This window comes from Eleutherodactylus coqui, chromosome 2 (assembly GCF_035609145.1).
Source record: "Eleutherodactylus coqui strain aEleCoq1 chromosome 2, aEleCoq1.hap1, whole genome shotgun sequence".
Taxonomy (NCBI): Eukaryota; Metazoa; Chordata; class Amphibia; order Anura; family Eleutherodactylidae; genus Eleutherodactylus; species Eleutherodactylus coqui.
Window position 1 is genome coordinate 251,913,581 of NC_089838.1, and position 24,420 is coordinate 251,938,000.

Consider the following 24,420-nt stretch of genomic DNA (forward strand, 5'->3'; position numbering starts at 1 on the left):
CTTTCCTGACCAAAAAGGTTCGCAAAACAAATCCGCACGCTTTATTTCACTTGTGGACGCCCATGTATTCCTATAGGCGGCTTGATTTGTGGTCACTCGCGCGGATTTCACAAATCAGATCCACCCGTGGACGTTGGCCCTTATACAGGGACATGTGCAATTCAGCATCTTTATGCTCACAAAAACGGGCTAAGCAGCCATGGAACAAGCGTTTGCTCATTCGTAGGCCGATCGTTGCTCCCTTTACACAACCTGAATGCCGGGCCCAATAATCAACCTGTTTAAAAGGACTATAAATTCTGTAGGCCTCACGTCCACGGACGTCTTTTCACCATTTATTGCGTGTGTTGCACGGCCGCGGGATCCGCGGTGAATGTGTCAATGGATTTTTGTTGAGCCATGCACATTCACGTATGGACACTGCGTGTCGCGTCATGCTCTATTTTACTACTTATTACGAGCGTACAGCCCTATTGACCTCCATGAGTTTGTGAGAAGATGCAATGCAAGTGCAGTAATTATGCAACCGGTTGACTAAGCCCAGCGTGTGAAACGCATATTGCTGGGGTACATGCAATGAAGTGATAAAAAAGCAGAGAAAGCAGTTGCCTTTTTTGAGCGCGTATTGAAACGTGGTGCATATACAGCCATATGCTTGCAAGGAAAACGCATATACGATAACACACGGAGAAATATTAAATACGCAGCTAATTACACGCAGGGTTTTACGCTTGAACCCATGGACATGAGGCCCCTGTTCACCAGTAAGAGTTTTATGGTTTCTATGATAGAACATAAGAGGATTGTTATATTAAAAGGCAACTTCAAATGCAAAAGGGAAAGACGACTGTGAGCGCACAAGTTTAGGACAAGCTTTGATACTTTGAACACATTCCTGAATCTGTCATGCTACAACAGCTAAAATAATCTACTCCAGAGATGATCGGAGCACCAGATCTCCGAAACAATAAACCCCTCACTCTAATTAAATGGCCACATTTTGCATTCCTGTACCCCTTGTCTGATTGTCACACTCTGGAGGTCTCCTCTGTATACAGGGTTATTACTAATGATCTTCCCCATTTGAAACACACACAACTCATGTTTAATGACCTACATGTAGTGGTGTCCATCACACAGGAACTGTGCTGACTGAAGAACTGACTAATTTGGGAGCACATAACCCAAGGAAATCTCAGCTGGTCAGGAGGAGATAACAAGACCCACCTGAGGAGAAGGGCTCCAGAAGTGTCAACGCGAAAGGAATAACCAATACTAGCTGACCTATATATATTCTTGGGATCTAGTCACATAAGGAATGAAAGGGAAATTCACTGGAGTAGCTCTTTAAGGATTAACTCTCCAAGCCTATCCTGTTATTACGTTTTTTAATGCCAATTATACCAGGTCTCTGCTCATGTGTGTGTAAATAGAATTACGTATTTCTTCAGATACTGTGCCATACCACGCCTACTGAAGACACCTAAGCAGGCTTGAAAGCTTGCTGTTCCAACATCAATTCTTTTTGTGGGCCATTAAAAAGGCATCAAATCTACAAGTATCAAACTTTTTTTTTTTTTTTACTAAATACTGAATTACACATGTAATGTTATAAATGATTTATAGTGTATGTGTTTTTTAATAACTTCTTTTATCTGAATCAGTACTGCATATGAAACTTTGTAATACATAGCATCTGAGGAAAGTGGCACTTTCCTCATCTCCCATGTGCCTATAGTTTCAAATACCCAACCCTTAAGGTCCATTTCCACACACATGATCGTTCAAAATTCGTCAGAAGCTGACAGTTTTGAGCGTCATTTTGCATTAGCTACTAATGGGCCAATTAGCCCATTAGTAGCTAAATAGCTTCATTTGCATGTACTTAGAGAACAGCAGGTGGTCTGTTCTCTAAATACATCGCTATTGTTCTCCAGCCAGACAGCAGCTGGAAAAGTGTCATCAGCACTGTCCGCTGAGAACTCAGCGAGTGGTCCGTATTATCAGGGATGACAGATTTTAATTTGAGCTGAACTCAGCAATGGATGGTATATTCACTGAAAAAGCCAAAAATACAATACCTGAAGGTCTGCAAAGCAGACACGGTCGCCATAGGCACGATCGCCATAAGGCAGGCACAATCGCCACCGGCACAATTGCCATAGGGCAGGCGCAATGGCCTTAAGCCCTGAAGATATGTAGTCAGCCAGACAATAATGTGTGGAGGAGCAGCTTGTTCCTGGCAGGCTAATATGCAGTCACCCACTCAACCCAGCCCAAATTGGGGAGGAGTGACTGCATATACTAATAGCCTGCACATGTGGGTGACTGCATATTAGCCTGCCACGGACGGCTTCCATAAGCTTCAATAGAAGCCCGCGGGAGCCGTCCCCGCGTGAGACCCGCACGAAAATGGAGCATGGTCCAGATTTTTCCATGCTCCATTTTTTTTAAAATCACTTTTATTGACCATCTGCGGGTATTTATCTACCCCGCGGGTGGTCAATGCATCCTTATGGGATGCGGATCCGCAGGCAGAAGAAGAGTTAAAATCCGCTGCGGATTTTAATTCTTATTTTGCCCGAGGACATGAGGCCTTAGACTGTAATATAACTCAACCTCATCCCACTCTTCTTCCCTTGGTTTTCCGTTACTGGACAAACTTTTTACAGACTGTTACCTTGCAGAAACAAAATGCTTTAGATGTCTCATTCGCTCAGGCAGTCAATTTAAGTACACCATCTATCTTTTTTTAATTACAGGATCATTCAGTTCACAGAGTTTCATTCAATTAGACTGACTGATCGATCGGTGTTTACACCAAATAATTAGCAAATGAGCCAATGATTTTCTTGCTTTCATGAAATGAACGATAAGTGAACCAACTACCGTTCAATCGTTGGCCTTGTTCACACCTTAAGACTCGTGCTGTGAGAAGGGATACGTTCCAGTCTGTATGCAGGACATGTGTACTGTGAGAGCACATAGAACAGTAAAGGTCACACACAATAAAGGTACCTTTACACGTGGCGATTACCATCCAAATAAATCACTGGAAATAGCTAATTCAGGCAATCGGCACCCCATGTACAAGCAGCTGCCGACGGCACTGAGCAACGACTCGCTCACTTGTCGGAGCCGCTTGGTTTTTAGCTTACCTAAAAACTAAGCACCTGTTGGCCGTGCAAAAAATATGCCAATCAGACACATCTCTTGCTGCACTGTAGCTAATACATCTAATACATAATATATCTACATATAGCTAAGGAACTAAATGCACATCTGTAATAAAGCAGTTTCAACAAACTAAGGCTTCGTTCACACGTAGTGTTTTATATTGCGTTTGTTTAACAATTTATGCAGTTTAAAAGAAAAAAATGGGGTATTAGTGTATCTTGACGCCACCAGGAAGCTAGGGGTTTGGCAGGGCTTGGATGCAGGAACACTCCTAGCTCCTGATTGGCTGCATTCCTCCAGGTCCTTGAAGGTCCTTTAGTTGTGTCTGTAGTGATTTTTCCCTGCTGTCCACGGTTAGGTGGTCAGGTAATTTTTTCACTTAGGCTTCAGTTGCTTCCATGGAAGGCTCTACAGCTACTAATGTAAGCCTACCAGAAACAGTAACACGAACCCTAAGCGTGCAGAGCAAGGGGAAAAAAAATCAGTAGGCACACTGCTGTGACAGGGGAGCACTGATGCAGCAGACCTCAGCTTCCCCTTCACAGAAGCCTCACTGCGGTGCGCTCCCTGCTGAGCCCACCCCCATGTGTATGTGCACGGGTAGACTGACAGCGGGGCTCAGAAGGGGATCACTGGTGGCAGAGAAGAGCCGGCAGCAGCGGGGCCGGTACACGGGAGACAGAGTGAGTGACCGAAGGGGGCAGAGGAGAGCCGGCGGCAGCGGGGACACTACAGGGTAGACGAGCACACTGACAATAGGGTGCAGAGCGGCTGGGAGAGGACTGCCGCCAGGAGCCAGGGCAGGAAATGAGAGACTGACAGCGGGGAGCGAAGGTAGCAGAGGACAGCCGCAGGGAGCAACCCCGCTGTCTGCTACTGCTCCCTTGCCTGCTGCAGATGTCACTACAGACGATTCCCCCTCCTCATTCTCTGCTCACTGACTGCCAGGACCTGGGAGAGGAGGCTGCCAGCTGGCTAATCAGGAACAGGGGGCGTCCACCAGGAATTCCTGGTGGCGTCAAGATACACTAATACCAAAAATGCATGTTTTATTTCTTTAACTGTATAGGCTGTTAAAAACCGCAATACAAAACGCTACATGTGAATGCAGCCTAACAGGCAGAGTAACAGACGCTTGCCAATTAGGCCTAGACATCACTTACCACTTTCGTTCTGGGGCTCAGCTGTAGACTGCCAATATCCACTTCATCTACTTTATCATCAAGACATTCGGCTGAAACACAATAAAAACAAGCATGAATAAATGACAACGTGAATAAGAGTACAAACATAAAGGCCACAGAGTAAAGGAAAAAAGAAATTGTGGCTTTAAAACTGTTTGGAGTCCCGTTATAAAATGTACTTGTTGGGACTTAATAGCTGGAGATTCACAGCCCAACGGTCCTTTTACATGGGAAGAGAATCTCATGATTCTCGTTTTCCCGAGCGAACAAGCTGGTGACCATCACCAACTCACTCCCGCTCGAGCAGCCTGTGTAGCCTGCATGATTCTTGTGGAGTTGTGCAATTCTAAGTTCACTGATCATTCGGTGTTTTTCATTCCTATGTGACGCACGGGGCCATCAGTGTTTAAACTGCCCAATAAAGTACCCGAGCTGGCGCCAAGTTCTATGCCGGCTGAAACTGATCGACAAAAACGAGAAGCGTCCGATTCTCTTTAGTCGTTGGCCCATGTTTAAACTGAGGAATTCATCATTCAGTTTTGCATGTTTGAACGATTTTCTGAACTATAGTCGTTCCGTGCAAACCCAGCATGATGCATTCCTATTTACAGTGTCTTGTATCAGCACATAGTGATGAGTGAGGAGTGGAATCACTAGTGACAGTATCGGACCGATTTTAAGAAAATGATCATGAATCTGGATGCTTGATTCCAACTCTCATTAAAGTTAATGGGATTACAAAGTTAGCAAAGGACACATTCTACTAGGTGAACAGAACAGCCGAGCACGGACCTTCTCCAAAGGAAAAGCAGGAGCGCTATAGCTGTTTCTTGTGCTATAGAAAATTTTTGTTTTGAAAAGGAAAGCAGCAGTTTCACCACCAGCAGCACCTTGAGGGTAGTGCGCCCCTGATGGAAACATGAGAGTTGCAGTTCAATACAGATACACTTTTCATTTAGGGGGTGGGGGAGAGTAGGAGGAAGAAACATGGTGGAAGCAGAAGGCGAGCACCAACACCACTACCAGCACCTTGAGAGCACAGAATGGTCCTTGATATAAATCTATGCTCAGTCATATGCGTCTAACAATTGCCAGCGTGCTAACTACTCAGTGGACGCTATCCTGGGGGTGCAAGTGTCAGGTGAAATCCATGCTTGGTTCATTTTTAGAAACAGACGATCCATATTGTCTGTGGACAGGCAGATGCATCTATCACTTATCACCCCTCTAGCTGTGCTCAACATCCTTCCTGACAGCACACTGGCAGCGGGGCAGGCAAGCATCTCTAATGCAGTTCTGGCCACTTGCCCAGCTTAGATACCCAGAAGTCCAAGTGGCCAACGCCATGTCTGAGTACATGCACGTGAGATCTGGCATACTCTTGGACCATCATGGATAAGTGCTGCCTGTGACTGTCAGTCCTACCCCGTACTTTTTCTGCAGGCTGCCATGGGGTGAAAAAAATGATGCCCCACCTCTGTTAGACTTTCCCTGCCACCGGAGGGAGTGCTGCTGTGTGGGCATGTCAAACATCAGACTGTGGGATAGTAGCCAGAACAGTCACTGCACCACCGTCACACGAGAGGCGGCTGGATGTCAACACTGAAAGTGTGAGCAAAGTTTCCTGGCCTTTACCAGCAGTGGATGTAAGCCTCACATGGGCTAGCAAAGGTACATGTGTGAGATTACCAAGGCAAAGGGCTGCCAGCAAGTTGCCCCAATCGTCTCACGACCTTGCCTGGCTTCAGACTGTGCGGGGTCAGCTACGTGTCAGCCTGGGCTAGCAGAGCTCCTAAACATATGACTTTTACGACACCACTTGGAGGTCTGGTTTTGTCACATATCGATATTTGTGCAGATGTGGAAGGTACTGAAAGATGGTATGAAGGATTAGAAGAGGGGAAGGAGGGTGGGGGAGGGGAGGCAAGGGGCAGACAAGGATGAATGTCCCACATTTCTTGGGGGTACCATGAAATGTAGACTACCACTTTCGGCCTAATGCCCCACCTGCAGGATATTAATTAATGCTGTTAAGGATATGTAATGGCCTTGGCCATGCTTGCTGGACCACATGTACATAGTAAGGTGCACCCTGCCTCTGACAGTGTTCTTCAATACCAGGGACACGTTCTCACTCACATGGCAGTGCAGGGCAGAGACTGCTTTTGGGGCAAAAAAACGGCAGCTGAGCATCTGGTACTGTGGGTTAGCACGGAGTATCAGGTTACAGAAGGTGTCTGTGTCCACCAGCCTGAAGGGCAGCATTTCCATTGCAAACAGCTGTACAATGCTTGCATTCCGGCTCTGTTTGTGGATGGTTGGGGTGGTATTTTTTGATGTTCCCACAGCTGGGGAATGGAGGGCTGGCTGCGGAACTAGGACACACTGGAATATGGGGTAGATATCAATGTCAGTGAAGTTGGTGGTCATGATGGTGGCTTCACCCCTGCATTTCCCACTCCTGGCTCTAAAGCCTCTGGCCCGATTATTAATTGCAGAGGAGAGGCCTGAAGTGCTACTGCCTCTCTGTGCTCCGGCTACGGCATGAACAGGGAGGGAGATGGAGGAAGAGGCAGCTACAGCAGAGGTAGAGGGAGCAGATAGAGGCTGGCTCTTTGGTGGTGGGAGTGCATGTGACTGTTCATGCATGTTGTGTTGGAGTCGTTTATGTTCTTGCCACATTTTAAAGGTTTACAGCAGATCTTACAGATGACCGCTCTTCTGTCATCACCTGCAATTTCAAAGAAAGCTCAGGCTGCACAAGTCCTGTGAGCACAACTAGCTGTGGGCCTGATGTTAATACGACTAGTAATAGCTGATGGTATGGCCCTTATGTTTATCCGCAAAACCTTACTCCGTTATCAGTAGGGTGCTGCTCTACAACGTCCGCCTCTTCCTCCCCTCCATGCAAGCTGCTATCATGACTCTCCCCGTCTGTCCATGTTGGATCAAGCCCCTCACCCCCCTCCTCCTAAGTGGACTCTGTCACAGTGAGCACCAGTTGCTGGCTCCTCTGTTTCCACATTCCTAGATTACACATGGTCGGTGAAAGACTGACCACGCACTTGGCCAAACCTCATCTTCCTCTATAGAGGGGAAAAAAATGGTTGGGCATCAGTGAATTCAATGTCTTAGTCTTCTCCTTCTGGTTGTTTGGACGGCCTGGTTGACATCAATGACACTGAATGATCAAACAGCTTCTCAGACTGATCCATGTGGACTGCTTTGTAGGGTGTGGGGAATTTGGCACAGGGTGAAGTAGAAGGGGGATGCTCATGGCCAACTGTTGCAGACTGACTACCTGCGACTGGAAGGAGGTGGCATGCTGTGTCATCCACTCTACGACCTGTTCTGCGTGCTGCAGATGTAACACAGGCAGAACCACTTCAAAAGGAATTACAGCCAGCTTTCTTCACCTCCTGCAGAACGTAGAGTTGTTGCTTCAGTGCAAGCTGCTTTATCTATCACCTACACCCCGCCCCCTTCCGTTCTTCAGGATATATAGTTTTTTTTGTTTTCTTTTTAGTGCAGTTTTATATAACGTAACGCTAGTAAATAAGTTGCAGTGGTCAGACTGACGACTCTGAATGACCTCTGAGGCTGCTGACACACACTGTATGTATTTGCTGTTTCCCTGTTTTTTTTTTCCTTTTTTAACAAATAAAAAAAACACTGCCAACTAAAAAAAGCCGCAACACCTGGGAGGGACGATATGTGAGAAAAGAAGGCCACAGATTAACTTACACCATTGTGAGCTGTTAATTTTTGGCGCAGCGTAACTGAATTTCACAAATGACAAATAATTTGTAGTGACCGGACTGGTGACTCTGGACATCGTCTGAGGCCACAGCCAGAGAACTGCAATTTTCCCCTACGCTAAACTAGTTTGTCTTTCTACTTTGCTGTTATATACGTTGACAGCAGCAGAAATCTACCCTTTCCCAATGTTCAAAACGTATTTTGTATAGACATACATGTGATGCAGCCTCTTTCTCTCTGCCCTCCAATACAACATAGTTTATATTCTCTGCTGATATACAAGCTTTAACACTAGAAGCAATATATCCTCTGTAGAATCTCATTCCCTAACAGACCATGCGTTCTATAGGCATTAAAACATGAGGTAATTTTCCATGTGAATGATCCTGCGTGATCAGTATGTAAATTGATGCTTCTCATCACTACGCAGATGTTCTTGTATTCCATTGAATGTTTGCTTTTTATCAATCAGATGATGTAGCTTCCCTGTCTTGTGTTCATCTGTACAATACCTGCTCGATACACTGTGCCCATGTTCTATATGGCTGGGTCACGTGATGCAGGCTACAATGAAACTGCAGCCCTTCTGCAAGACGTAGGATACATTTGGTGACATCAGCTATGCGTACTGACTGCCGATTGACTGTACGCTGACCTCTGCAGCAGGCATTATAGGAAATTTGATTTTCTCACAATTTTTGACAAAGATTAGTTCGGACTAAGATGGTTCAATTTTACAAAAATTATTATTTTTTTTTTTAAAGTTATTTTAAAATCGGCTGGCCAATCAAGATGAGCGAAGCTATTAGCACACACTTTGTGCTTGCTCACACCGCTGAGAAGGCACACGATTCTCTAGGCATTAGCCGGCAGATTACCCCTGCTCAGCGTTGACAGGGGGACACTTAACGTGACAAAAAGCTGTCACAATTTGCTTGGCTGATAGAGGTTTACCTAAAGTTGCTATTTCACAAGCGCTGGCAGCTGCCGATCGCTTTTTTTTGGCACGGCAATTAGTGTTATTGCACCAGCGCTTACGTAAAAGCAGGAACCAATCTGGATTACAGGAAGTAGCTCTTTTTTCTGAGAGGGAAGACTGCGAGAACTAGGACTGATCTTACAATAGAGCCTGCATAAGGCCCAGCTCACACAGACGTATTTACATTGTGTATTACGCACACACAGTCACTAACTCCAATCCATTGCAGCTGCCATAAATACGCATCCTGCTGCAGGATCTGTACAGAAGACACTGGAAGGAAGCGTGTGCAACCCTCGGGGTATAAAGAGAAAAACTAAAAACAGCGACATTTCATCATTTTAGATTATTAATTACATTAAGGCAGCCTGCAGACGGGCGGAAATTCCCGGGGAATTTCCGCCGCTGGAAGCCTGCATAGGATTGCGTTAGCAAACGCAATTGTATGCAGATGGCCGCGTATTGGCCGCGCGAAATTTCGCTCGGCAAACAAACGGCGGCACGTTCTATTTCTGTGCGGGGCTCTGCGAGCCCCGCACAGAAACGTCACTCACCCGCCGCCGGCTCCGGTCTGCGCATGCGCCGGCTGCCGGGCACATAAAGGATCTGGAGCTGCGTGGCGCGGGTGAGTACGCGCTGCTCTCTGCAGGCGCTCTGGTCGGGTCCCGCGGCAAGAATTCTCGCTGCCAGATCCGACCCGGCCGTCCGCAGGCAGCCTTAGGTATTTAGGAAAAACTTATGAGACTAAAAATAAATTCTTCGAAAACTCAGCTCACCTGATGGGAACCAATGCACGGATGTGCTGGGGACACCAAAGGATCCAGCAGCCGTAAACATAGTCAGCCTGATTAGATTCCATGTTAAATCCCCAAAATAGAGGAGATTGCCGCTTACATGTTGCAGGCCTTAGTCATGGCATGCCACAGGATACAAACAGATTTATTTTTTTTTTATTGCAAAACTAGCCAATGAAATACATGATAAAAGTCATGTGATGGAGACAAGAAACAATCGAGATACATTGGGATCGGAAACAATACACAAATAGACATTTAATGATTGTGTTATGTAACAAATCATACATTGAGTAATGCACCATGAAATCGTGCTTGCGGTTAGACCGTGTGGAACGCCGTGTGCCCGGCAGAGGCATCCAATAAGCTTGCCTGTTCAGGAGTTTGCGGGGATTTTCCCCGTCAAAGCGATTAACCTGCTCAATACCAAAGGCTTCGGGAGAAGATTTTTCTGCCCTTGAGGCCTCTGGTAGACAGAGGGTTAATCGCGCTGCCATGGGCGAGGGAGTAGCACCGCAAACACCTCAACGAGGAAACTTATTGGGTGTTTCTGCTGGGCACACGGCAACCCACATGACTGCGGGTAAGATATTGGATATCTGTTTTTATTACATGACACAATCATGAAACAATAGGGGTTACTATTTGTAACCTGTATTGCTTCAAATCCCAGCGCCTCTTATTTGGTGATGTGCTCCTTGTACGTGACTTATGGACAGATGTAGCCATTTAACTTGACTTTAGTTAATTTCTGTGACACAGTTTCTTTATCCTTTTGATGGCTTTACAATGGCTAGTGTTAAGATACGAGAAAATAGCTTTCTAATGGCTTGCGATAAGAGGTCACAGAAAGTTATCAGACATCTGTATTTCATTGGCTTTAGTAAATTGCCTATATGTATCACGCTTCATAATATGACCAAGAGCTTCCATGGTGTAAAGCACGTCAGCAGCAATCTTCTGTATGTCTTTAGGTTTCAACATGGAATGTAATGTCTGAAGTTTTCATGGATGCTAGATCCTTCTGTGTCGCCTAAAAATAAGCTCATAATACGCCCCATTTAAAACCACCCTGCGGTCAGCATGCCATTTCTGACTACCTAATGAACAGGTGCATCAATAGTTTAAAGCTGTATTTCCCAAACTCCAGTCCTCATGTGCCCAACAGATCAGGCTGGCAGGATAGTATTGTACAGGTAATGTAATTACTGGCAGTGCCATAGGTGATCTCTCTATAGAGAGTCTTCAAATCATGACCTGTTTGGGGAGTTGTCAGGCCTCGAGTTTGGGAAACACTGGTTTAAAGGGTTTTTTTACAGACCGATTTCATGAAAAAAAACCTGCACGTTTGTCAGATCATCGAGCCATGTGAAGGGGACAAGGATTACCGAATGAACGAGCAAACGATGGGTCATCGGGTGATAAATATTGTTGCTATTGGCCGCAAAACCCCCTCATGTACATAGATGATATGGAGGGGGGGGGGGTAATCCGCAGGGGGTGATAATCATTCGTCAGCCATACTGTCTGAATCGGCCTTTTGGAAAAATGCCTAGTAATCTCGTTGATCATTGCAGTCATCTGAAAGGCATTAATAAGTGTAATAGCTACACAGTGCTCTGATTGTCCAGCTCGGCTCTCGTACACAGAGCTGGCCAATCCAAAAGCAGGATGACGTGTCTGACTAAAGATGCCATGTGCGCACTGGTTGGAGAGAAGAGTGCTGTGGCCATCTTTAAATACTAAAAGACAGGCCCCCAGAACAAGCAGAGCTGCAAGGAAGAAGTTCGGTAGCAGCTACTACTACTCCGACCCCCTCCAGTCCAAGAACGGGATGGTCACTTTAAGGACTGAGGCACTGAGCAGAAAACCCCTTTGGTGGTACATCAACGGCTGTGTATACATGTGCCATGTAGGCAATGATTCCTTGTGTACATCATGAGCGCCTAGGGCAAAAAAAATCCATATACATGGCAGCTGAAGGAGCATACCACACTGTACAATCAGTTATATGGCGGTAAAAACATACCAATGCATTAGCACAGGTAGGGTATTACTGCTTAAAGGGGTTGTCCCGCGGCAGCAAGTGGGTCTATACACTTCTGTATGGCCATATTAATGCACTTTGTAATGTACATTGTGCATTAATTATGAGCCATACAGAAGTTATCAAACGTTTTATACTTACCTGCTCCGTTGCTGGCGTCCTCGTCTCCATGGTGCCGACTAATTTTCGGCCTCTAATGGCCAAATTAGCCGCGCTTGCGCAGTCCGGGTCTTCTGCTGTCTTCAATGGGGCCGCTCATGCAGAATGCCGGCTCTGTGTAGCTCCGCCCCGTCACGTGCCGATTCCAGCCAATCAGGAGGCTGGAATCGGCAATGAACCGCACAGAAGCCCTGCGGTCCACAGAGAGAGAGGATCCCGGCGGCCATCTTCAGCAGGTGAGTATGAAGACGCCGGACCGCCGGGATTCGGGTAAGTACTACCCGGATTGTTTTTTTAACCCCTGCATCGGGGTTGTCTCGCGCCGAACCGGGGGGGGGGGGGGGGTTAAAAAAAAAAAAAACACCCCGTTTCGGCGCGGGACAACCCCTTTAAGGCTGACCAAGTGCAGGGAGACATGCAAGACCCTCCAGACTGCAAGGCACATATTCCAAAGTGAATGTGAGAGAGTTCGGCTTCATCCACATCACATTTTTGCATCCTTTAGAAAAGGTACCATTGTCACCCCTCTGATATTAGGGAAAAGGCATCGATTGGATGCAGACACATTGTTATTAGCCTACAGTAACAAAGTATCCTTTCATGCATAAAAAGCAGAGGCAGTTTACTCAAATCTACAACAATCATCTTCTGATCTTTCTTTCTCGGAAGGAAAAACTCTTGTCAGTTGCCTAAATTGTTGCAGCAATTCCAAAAAAAGCACCTCGCCCCGACCTGTGGGGAGTAACGAGCCCTGTTCAAAAGGAGACCTGTAACCTCCTACCCAATTATCGCATAGTTTTGCTCTGACTTGTGTTTGCCCATTGACTGCTGGCATAAAAATCACCAAATACCAGGAGGCATGAATAGTTAGTGGAACTCCTCAGTACAATTATTTAGAAACTTGACAATGATAAAGAATCCATTGTGTGGAGATGGGAATGTCTGCACAAAACACTCATAGTGCATAAAGCAGACTGACATTGTGAAAGAGAAGGGCCATTAACAGGCAATAGGCAGAAAAGGCCAATGTATACCAGGCATACATTACTTTTTACCTTCCTCTGGCAGGATGATCCATCAGAAATCATCACACATACAAAGATGCGTATGTATGCATCGTAGATCTCTTGCACACAGCTGTATGATGGCTATACTTCATACAAAGCAGTAAATGGGCATTAATAGAAGGGCATGGAGTGTTACTGTACCTGTGTATACTCAATGCCATAAAGGGCATACAGAATATATCCCCAGGAGTATCTAATATCAATCACCAAGCTTCTAGTGGAACACCTATGATATGGTGAAGTGCAAAAGCTCCAAATGTATAGATACACCCGCAGAACAAAAAAATAAAATAGTTAATAGAGATAGCAATGACCGTGATGGTAGCTATAATAGATATGACGATAAATAATGAATATGTTGGCGCTATACAAAGATGATTATTATTACATACCAAAAACTTCTACACCTTTTGCTTTATGGCACCTTTAACTAAAGTGCTAGTTGGTGTGCCGCTAATCACTGCCTACAAAGCAGCAGTCAGACCAGCCAGGCTGGAGGGAAACTAGGAGCTGGCGGCAATTATCTCCGCTCGGTGTCAGCTTTCAGCCACTCCTATACAGAGCTGAGAATGTAATCTTTTCCACTGCTCAGCAGGACAGCACAGGACTGGGAAGGAAGCAGAAAGTCCGACTATCAAACTATTTTAGGACAGGATTCCCAAAAGCATTGTGGAGATGTAGGTGACGCGTACGTCTACGGACGCGAAGCACCTCACAGCTCTTTGGTCAAAAGTACAACTGTTAATATGGAGGAGATTTATAAAAACTAGTGCAAAGTCACCCAAAAACATTAGTATTGGCTGTGGATCCATTGTGCATGAGCACTGGGATAGCCCACAAGCCATTGTCCTATGGACAAGAGAGGACTGGCGGTAGGTAGACTTTGCGCAACTTCTGCCAGATGGTAGATGGAAGAGTTGCCGACAGCACATGATCAGGTCACTTATTTGTTTAGCAACTGACTGAATGCTATAAGTAACACCACTTCATATAAATCCCTGTATGAGTCTATACACCATCTTACTAAACAGTAATATAATAACAAAAAAGGAAATAAAACGCAAATTACCGGAGACTATTTCTGTGTCCGATAGGCTAGGGCACAGAGTATCCTCCAAGTTCACAGATAAATCCAAACCCGAATCCTCTTCCTTTAGGATGCGAGGACCTCCACACAAATCCTGCATATAATCCTCTTTACCCTGGACATTGGAAGACTCTGCGATTTCCTTAACCGGGACTTGTCTGTCCTCCGCCATGCATAAACCTCCATTAGAACTTATTACAGAAGTGTCAAGGGCAAGAGCCTCTTCATCATCAGATAAGCAATCCACTGCCTGGGAGAACAGGTCCACGGTTAGCTCTTCATCTGTACCTGAAGACTTCTCCGAGTCACTGATGTCAGAGGAGGCGGTATCTTCACTAGAGGCAGTGTCTGAAGTGGATTCACCATTAAATAACGTCTCCTCCGCTATAGGATGAAGCGATGGTCTGCGGACTTTTACCAACTCAGCGTTCCCCTCAACCCCATCAACCTCACCGTCTGACTCCTTCCCAACTTCCTCAGGTTCTTCCTTTTCACATACATTTCCGTTCTCTGAAGGTCCCCTGTAATCCACATGATCGGCCGAATGTTCACGCTGATCTATAAGTGGCAAAATTACAGTGTCCTCTTCTACACGTACAGTGTCATTGGCACATTGCTTCACGCCAAGTCCACCATCAGCCTCGTCATGTTCCCAGGTGAGCGGACCGCGATCCACGTTGGCCGTCAAGGCAGGCTCCTGCATTCCAGTACTTGCATCAACGAGAAATGAATCCACAGTTAACACTTTCTGGTTATTCAGGCATTCATAATTATCAGGCGGAGAGGGAGTGTCGGAGTCTTTGTGTAAGTTGCTTGTAGCACATGGTAATGCCTCATCTTTCTGCAGTGATGCGGTCGGTCCGGCAGATGGCAGCGTTTCTTGTTTTTCGGCCTTAATCTTCTGCTGCTCGTTCTCTTCCAGGACAGATGTTGCTGCATTTGTTCGCTCTGTAATGTGAAGACCCAAGTTGATCGGCAGCTCCTCAACACTGGATTCCGGTGGATCAACAGAAATTGCTTTATTTTCTATAACCTCCACTTCCTTCTCATTTGACAAAGGAAGGAGATTCTGAGATTGCAATAGTTCGAGACAAGAATTTGTTAGCATTTCAGCAGTTGGATTTTTTGCAGAATCTGAAAGCTCCGCACCCCCGTGTGTTTGGGGGCAGTCACATGACACAAGGTCTTTTACCGCAAGTCCTAACAAGACTTCCTCTTGAGGTTTCTGGTCTACATCATCTGAAGTCTCCGTGCGGATGGTTAGAGTAGTAGCTGCGTTCACACTAGAGGTGACGGTCAACTCCACGAGGCTTGCGCTTATTATTGATGCTGTCAAATTATTAGCGATCGCTTCAACGTCTGTTCCGTTTTTCAGATCTAATCCACCATCGTTAAGGGGATCTGATCCCATGGCTAGGACTCCATCTACAACAGACAGGACTAGGCTATCAGCAAACTGCTCCAAAGTCAGGTTTTGGGAAGCGGCCTCTCTATTTTCATTTTTAGAGTCACGAGTTTCAATGCGATCTAAAACCTCTATGCCTTGGACATTAGACGATTGCCCAGCTTCCTCTACTGAACATGTACTTGCCTCGCCAGAGATATTACTAGACTGATTGTCTTTACAAGTGGGCTGTGGAAGTGCTTCTGTAGACATGGCTTCCTGTTCACTACTCCCGGCGTGACACACTGTGTCGGTGGTGCCCGCCGCACTAGTACAATAGCCAGACACCGACTGTCCCATGTTCACATTGAGGTCAGCAACTTGGTTTGCAGCTTCCGCAAAAGCAATCTCTGGAGTCTCTCGCTCCGAGTCAGATATCATTTCCTCATCTACGATATCACTTTTGCACGGGTCTTTGAGGTCCGAAATAATTCCAGTTGAAGTCATTCCAGTTTCCTCATTTGTGTCTGCACCGGAGAGAAGATTGTCAGCAGTCTGCACCTCCGCAGTACAGCTTGTTGTGTGCTGGTTCGTAACCGAAGCATTCTCTGACTTTACAATACATTCGGTCCCCTCCTCTTCCTCTTTGGGTTCAACATCTTGACTACAACTTGGAACGCCTCCACCCACAGTTTCCACCTCATTGTCAGCTTTACCACAGGGCTCGGCACCTTCATCCTCTCCTTGCGACACACCAATGCTTGCATGTAAGTTACAAGCAGACGATGCCCCGACATCCTGGTGACTTGCATCAAACATTAACTTCTGCTGCACTTTCACGCTTGTGTCCTGAAACTACAAAAGGAAATACAATTAATCCTCTAATTCACTGGTCACAAATCTGTCCTGTAGAAAAGGAAAATACCCATAAAACAAAATAATAAATATCAATTAAAAGATGTCAGCGTATCAGTAGGCAGGCGGATCTCATGAAGTACACCTGTATTTGGTGGTAAATAAACCACTCCCTGGTATTGTACGTTCTTCAGTGTCCCAGAAATGTTCCGAATCTCATCCATACTCAACTAATGAGATTAAAAGGGTTTTTTCCACAATGGTCAATAGTCACCAAATCACCGGATAGGTGATAAAGGTCTGTTCTCTGGTGGCTCCACTTCTGGTATGTCCACTGATCAGTAGAGAACAAGGTTCCTAAGCTGACCGTTCCTCCTCAACACACAACTGCAGCGAGGAGGAGGTTGGAGGGAGCAGCGATTGACCATGTGCGCTGCTGCTCCATTCAACGTCTACAGGGCTGATGGAGGAAGCTGGAGTGCAACGCCATTTCCATCAGCCCCATAGACACTAAATGGAGCAGCAGCGCACATGGTCAAATCAATGCTCCCTTCAACCTCCTCCTCACCGCACAGTTGGAAGGAGGTTTGGGGCCTTGATTCCAATGATCAGTAGAGATCATTGCATAATTATTGCATTTCAGCTGCTAGGCACAGTGACAGCTGTGCCTAGCAGCTGATCAGGGTCTGTTAAGACCCTGCAGCTCTTCTGTGCCAGGGGGCACCCGGCAATCACCTGATCGCCGGGTCTAATAGCAGAAGTAATACTGCTCCTTTACAGGCTACATGGTGCTCAATGAGCTCTATGCAGTGCAGAGAGAAAGAGGAAGGCAGAAGCGTTTAAAAATCACTTCTTCCTTCTCCTCCAGGTCCTCGTCTGTGACGAACAGCTGACGACTCAAACTGCTCCTGTTTGATTGCAGGACGAGCGCCATACTTCTGCTATCAACTGGGATTAAAGCCCAGGACCAAGCACCATATATTGGTCCTTAAGGGTTTTAACAGTAACATTCCCCTATGCACTTGCCAGCTGATGTGTAGGTTAAAGGTTATCCAAAATCTTATTTAAAATGTAATGTACTCTGAAATCCAGTTCCCCACTCAAGTTGTTGCTCTATCCTTTAGGCCAGGCTCACATGTCCGTATGCGTAAAAACGCTGTGCGGGTCATGCAGCGCTTTATGGCTGTGGCAACAAAATTGTACTGTGCTTGACAGTATCTTGAGGTCACTGTCATGCGAAGTCCACCTCGGCGTTAGGGTTTTTTTTTTTCTTCATTACATTTCCCATGCGGTTGCTCAGTGACGGCACGTATACACGCCACCTATACACAATTACATTGCGTATGAGTGGCGTTAATTACGTGCCCAAAGAGAACAATGGTATCTCATATGTAACACGCTGTAAAGTACATCGTGCATTTTTTTGCATTCATGTATTATGCAATTCCTACATGCTAATGTGAGCGGAACTGCATAAGCCAATGTACTGAACAACAACGTATTACACGAATGTACAGCACATGTCTAATACGGGGTAATCTTACGCTCGTATCAGCCCGGCCTTAAACTTTACACTGCAGTTTTCATTGACTGCTCTGTTTCCGCATACGTCTGCCAAGTCTGTGGGTACGTAGTAGTATTTTTCACCACAGCAATGACTGATTATACTGATGCAGAAGCCAGCATGAATTAACAATTCAGTCCCCATTAACCCCTTTAGTGGCACGCCCGGAAAATCTCTGGGGCTTGCTGCACTGACCATGCAGTCAAACCCTGGAAGATTTCCGTGGACAGCTCTAGTGCTGAAATGTGCAGAGCACTGAGCTGTTATCTGAAATCATCTGGGGTTTTTACTTGCATTGTTGACTTTAAAAAAACGGCAATGTGAGGCATGACATGGTAATAATAAACCTGCTACTGAAAGGGTTAAAGGGTCTCTTGAAGACATTAATATGTGTGTTCATTATTACTTCGTCATGTGACCAGTTTAAGAAATTTTTAATTTAGCGGCTATAATTCTGCAATGGTATTTGGTCATTATGCACCTGTAACATTTGTTACCCCTCTCCCACATGCGGTGAATGTAAGGCACAAACATTTACAGCACAGCAATGGTCCGAGGAGAGGTGCCATGCCTTGGTTTCACCAATACATAGCCAAAATTGCACTGAAACAGATGCCGGGCCCTTATGCAACTCCAGCTGAGCGATGGATTTTATGCTCACCTAAAAATCATTGTTCAGCCAAAGAGTGAAAGATGGGAGCATTTACACAACGATTATCGCTCAAATGATGGCTTTTGAGCGAATTTTGAACGATAATTGTTGCGTGTAAGTGGGGCTTCAGCGATCGTTTTGCATTAATGTCCATTAGTGCTTTATCAGCTTCATTTGTGTGCAAATGAGCCTCCAGGAGATGCTTGTGGAACTCCGCAGCCCATGCCTGAATAATGGAGCCAAATGCAGAGCTGAGACCACCTGCTAAGACAAAACAATGTAATCTCTAGCTCCCATGCAGATAACCTTCCTGTTTTCTCCCATCACCAGCAGAGAGAATACAAGCTTATCTCCTACTCCCTTGGAGAACACTGCATGCGGTCTGAACAATGGTTTTTAAGCTCACCTAAAAATCATCATTCAGAAGAAAAGTGCACAATGGTAGTATTTACAAGCAACGATTATCGCTAATATGTCATAGTTTTATCAAATTTTTAGCGATAATCATTCAAAAACACAATTCAAAGCAAATGATGTTCCCAATGCACTCACTAGGACTAACAACAGAAGCAATGTAGTGTTTCTCTGAAAATAAGATCCTGTCTAATATTAATTTTTGCCCCAAAGGAGGCACAGTGTCTTCTTTTCAGGGGATGTCTTATTAATACTTCCCTTGCAACTGCAGTTCGGGTCCCTCTCGCTGGCCTGCGAAGTTCTGTAGCTTCACCGAGCTTCCTGTACTCCTCGACCACCAACAGAACATCACTTCCTCACATTGGTTCATTGAGTGCTGCATTGATTGGCCAGCAAGCGTTGCTCTCAGCCAATCAGAGCCATCACTTCCTGGAGGCTGGATTTATGAACGCCGCAAGCAGGAAGTGATGTTGTGCCGGCGATCGAGGAGTGCAGGAAGCCAGGCGGAGCTACGGAACTTCACAGAGCAGCAGGAGCGACCCGGACCGCAGCTGCTAGATAATGTTTTTTTTGTTTTTTTTTCCATTTCATGTAGTCTAGCTAGGGCTCATTTTTGAGGTAGGACTTATATATTTCAAGTCTCCCCGAAAATAACCAGTAGTTCCCCCCCGTCACAGTTGCTCATATGTAATAAGTCAAAATGTCCTTCCCTGCCGTAAATGATTTAAGACTTAGTTATTAGGAATCAGATTATAAAGAACCTAGTTTAAAAAGGACTATATGCATTTATCTACATTTTATAAAACATTCAACACATTCATTTTGTTCATGACTTACCGGACAGGGAGGATGACTTTGGATGTAGTTATTCAGCTCTTTAATGTTGTTTTCCATGTTGTCATGTGTCTTTGCTTGGGATTTTTTGGTTAAAGTGTAAACATTTAGTCCATAATGGTGTTTCACCCAAAAGTCACCAAAATGCTCAACATGAGAACTTTCAGTATCGATGTCTATTTCTTGGAGGTCCTCTCTAAAAGATAAACAATAATGCCAAATGAATATTGCAAAGTATACACAAATCAGCAGAAATACAGAACATCTGAACTGAATGCATTACACATATCCATGATCACCAACAAACAGATTTCTAGTAAGGTGCTTTTTTTGAATTGATTCTAACCTTCAAATCCACAGTGCATCTGCAAATGTATTTGTGTACGCACTGCGGATCATCCGCACCCATTGACTTCTATTGAGCCTGTCCGCGCAGAATCCACACTGAAATTCAGTATGCTGCGATTTGTCTTCCGCACCAAGCGGTCCACAAATCAAATCCGCATGCTTAAATTTAGTTGCGGATGCCAATGCTTTCCTATGAGCATTTTGAATTGCAGAACTTCCGCGCGGGTGATGTATGCAGATTTTACATATCAATTCCGCCCATGCTCAGCGCTTCCGCCTCCTATGGAGCGGAGCTTGAAGCATTTACATGAAACGACATGCCAGCAAGCACTAACAAGGTTTTTTAAAGCTGACTGAAAAGTCAGTTTAAACAACCGCGAACGACAAGCGAGCAATTTTTTCGCATTTACAATGGAGCGAATATTGAGAGATAATGATTACGTGTAAATGAGTCTTTAGGCGCACCGTTCAATGAGCAGGGTGTCTAATCCTCTAAGATGCCATCCTAGTGTCTGATGCCAATCATGTGAATGCAAACAATGGGCAAGAGAGCGAAAAGGAAGGCCGCACATTAGAGTGATTTTTCAGTACAAAACCTTTATTTTAGGTACATTAAGTAAATAGCAGTTTTGCTAATTATCACAACGACTCGCATATAAGCAAAAGTTGCTTGAAAAAAAAGGAATGTTCACTTAAACTTATGTCGTAGATTTGATGAATGACAAACAGTAAAACAGCATAAAAACTATGGCAGAATTATATTTTTTCATACATTCTGTCAACATAAAAAATTAACAAAAATTAAAATATATAATCATGCCCCATCCATCTCCCTAGAACTTACCCCATAATAAAACAAACAGAGGCCCTAAACAGCTACGCAGGCATAATGATGGAAGCTGGCCATATTCTGCATGTTACTAAAACAAACAGTCTTGTAGAAATCCTGCAGAGAAGACACGTGATAATTTCATACAGACTTATGGCTCGTTTACACGCAACAATAATTGCTCAAAATCCATTCAAACAAACAAACTTGAGCGATAATCGTTCAGTGTGTGAAAAAAAAAAAAACTATTTGTGGCATGTAAACGCTCCCTGCTCAGCTCGTCACATAAAAACTAAAGCGCTGAGCGAAAAGCCAGTAATCGTGCAGTCGTTTAAGTGACTGTCTGCCCGTGTAAAATGGCTATTCGGTCGCTATCACACGAACCGGTCAGATTCCGCATGCGAGAGGCCCGCAGCGGATTACAGCTGTGAGCCCAGCTTGTCACCCTGCGTACCCGATTTTTCTTTATTGCAGATGACTGTGGCGGCTTTTTTTTCTTCTTCACGTTTTTGTATTTTCCGCACTGTCGCTAAGCAATGTTAATTGCGTATAGACTGTAGTTCGGACGGCCTCCGTTGACTTCAATGGAGGCAGTCCGTGGCAAAATAGAACATGCTGCAATTTTTTTGGTTTATGCTCACGGAATATGCAATTCGTATCCGCAAGTGTGAAGGAAAAAATGAGAGTTAATGCCTTTCAATGCCTGCATAGTGTCATGGATCCTCTGAGCAGACGGTGATCACGGATTTCACAATTGGAATCTGTCCATTTAAGACCCCCTTTGAATTAATTTAGCTCAATCGTTACGTGTAAATGGCTCTGACGAGATACAATCTGTGATAATCGTTATGTCTAAAAGCAAAGCCATCATTTGTTTGGCGCTCCGTTTCAGCCGGCATAAAAGTCATAGCCAGTCCGCTCACTCCTCGCCACGAGGCTGCCTGCTCAGTGCTTCACATAGAATGTGAAGGACTGAGGGAGAAAGTAACAAGGAGTGAGCGATGCTCAGTGATCTACCTGTCTAAACGTTCAGTACGAGTGAGAACAACTGGCGGTGACCTCACTCGCTCGCACGCTTGTGTAGGCGACAGTCGCCCTGCGTAAATGGAGAGTTAGCCATTCTGGTCTTGTGACAAGTTGTCTTATGCAAACACACATGGGTCTGTGAGAAGGGAGTAAACTGCTGGTCTACGGGGACACGGATAGAAGAATCCTTCATATAGATTAGTTTGGATTAGAATGGGTATTAAAAGGGGTTGGCCGCAAAATAACTTATCCAGGGGCAAGCATCTGATCATGGGGGTCTGATCGTCAGGACCCCTATTGATTATGGGAACAGGGGTCCCGAGTGCCCCAAATAAATGCAGCAGTAGCCATTGATGCCCACTACCCACTCCATCCATTCTGCAGTGCCAACAGATATGCATCCTCTCGGGTCAGTGGAAATGGTTTTGCAGCACTAGTTCCTAGCTATAATTCTTCCTATGCAATTAGACATTTTTCGGGATTACAGGATTACAACTTTTTTTTTTCCCTTTAACGTTCAGAAAGAATCCCAGTCACTACTGCAGCCGGGCTGACATCCTCACCGCACGTATAACTTCTCTTCATTAGTATGCCATTTCCTAATCACATCCTAATACACTTAATCAGTATTTTGAAGAGGCAACACAGGTCAGTCCCATAGCAACTCTCCTCGCCCCTCCCAACGCCCCAGCCGCTCAGCAGCTATGGAAACAGGTAGGGAAAACAAATGCTTGCAGAACATCGGCCTCAGGTGGAGGGCTTTAACTTTCAGGAGGTTAAAACTACTAGGATCAGCAAAGCCAGGGTTAATCATTAATGCACTGCAGATATATTTGGCAATATTAACCAAGGGAAGTGACAGAATTAGTATGTGTGTTAACCATGTTGTACGGGCAGAAATAAAGTTACTCAATGTAAAGGCCAGGACGGCTCGGAAAAGTTCAAAGAGCGAAGAAAAGTGAGGCAATCCCTGCTGTCAGAAGACCTCAGCTAACTGCAGTATAAGACAGGTTATATACGCAAAATATAAAGAATACCACTGTGTGATGAAGGGTCCTTATTTAAGAGAACCATACAGAAGATATTTACAATGATTGGTCGTGTGTATGTAATTCTCTTTCTCTATATATACATACATACTCAATCATCACCATCATAGCATCTATAGGGAGGGCCATGGAAAAGTAGACCCCTAGTCTATATTGGTATGTAATATGCGCAAAAACCAGACATGCTGCGTTTTGCCATATGTGCGCAGAAAAAACCCGCTGGTGTGAGTGGCCAATAGAATCCATTGGGCTTTTAGCCCTGTGTATTACACACGTGAGAAATATGCCCGTGTGAGTGAGCCCTAAAAGAAATCTATGTTGCCCATAGCAACCAATCACAGCGCAGCTTTCATTTCTTATACTACAGAGGTAAAACAAAATCATGCTGTTGGTTGGTTGCTACGGGCAACAAATATTTTAATTCAGTTTTTATAAGAGTGTGGTGTCGGGCTAACTTTCTGTGGCTGCCCTGTACAACAAACATCGTGCCCCCCCATCATCTACATCCACACAAGCGGCATGAAGCTCGCCCTCAGTCTAATACACAAGCCTACATGGTGGATTGTACACTTTGGCATCAATCATCTGCTGAGGTTCCACGACTGTGGTAAAATCTTGGTGTAACATCTATCTATATATATAAAATTGAATGTATGTCTGTCTGCGTGCGTGCGTGTTTGTCCTTTATGCGCTACTACACCATTCATCCGATCGCCATGAAACTTTGGGAAGTTGTTGAGTACACTCCTGGGAAGATTATAGGCATAGTACAATGGCGCGCGTGCGTCGTCGACAGTTACGCCCCCCCCCCCACGTAGATCGTTCGATTTCCATCACTGCCACTAATTCTCTCACTTCCCAATGTCGTAGAAACATGAAGTTTGGCACAAGCATTGATTATGTCATAAATAGGAAAAGCTAATGTGTCCCAACTCGATTATTGAATTGTAAGCGCCAAAGAATTAGCGTCCAAATTTTACGTACGGAATCTAATTTTCTCGCTTCCCAATGTCATAGAAACATGAAATGGCACGGGCATTAATTATGTCATAAATAGGAAAAGTTAATAGGTCCCAACTCGATTATTCAATCCTAAGCGCAAAAGAATTAGCGCCCAAATTTTACGTACGGAAAATCTAATTTTCTCGCTTCCCAATGTCATAGAAACTTGAAATTTGGCACGAGCATTGATTATGTCATAAATAGAAAAAG

The 24,420-nt window shown here is 45.0% G+C and overlaps 1 protein-coding gene across 4 annotated transcripts in view; it reads right to left on the reverse strand.

Annotated features, from left to right (window-relative positions):
* AKAP13 (A-kinase anchoring protein 13) overlaps positions 1–24,420 on the reverse strand; it is a 189,155-nt gene that overhangs the window by 85,471 nt on the left and 79,264 nt on the right. For all 4 annotated transcript variants that reach the window (XM_066592822.1, XM_066592824.1, XM_066592823.1 and 1 more), the window contains exons 6-8: positions 19,960–20,152; positions 14,236–16,492; positions 4,341–4,411 (exon numbers count right to left, since the gene is read on the reverse strand). In XM_066592822.1, the coding sequence (XP_066448919.1) occupies positions 4,341–4,411; positions 14,236–16,492; positions 19,960–20,152 (2,521 nt within the window). The remainder of the gene's footprint in view (positions 1–4,340; positions 4,412–14,235; positions 16,493–19,959; positions 20,153–24,420) is intronic.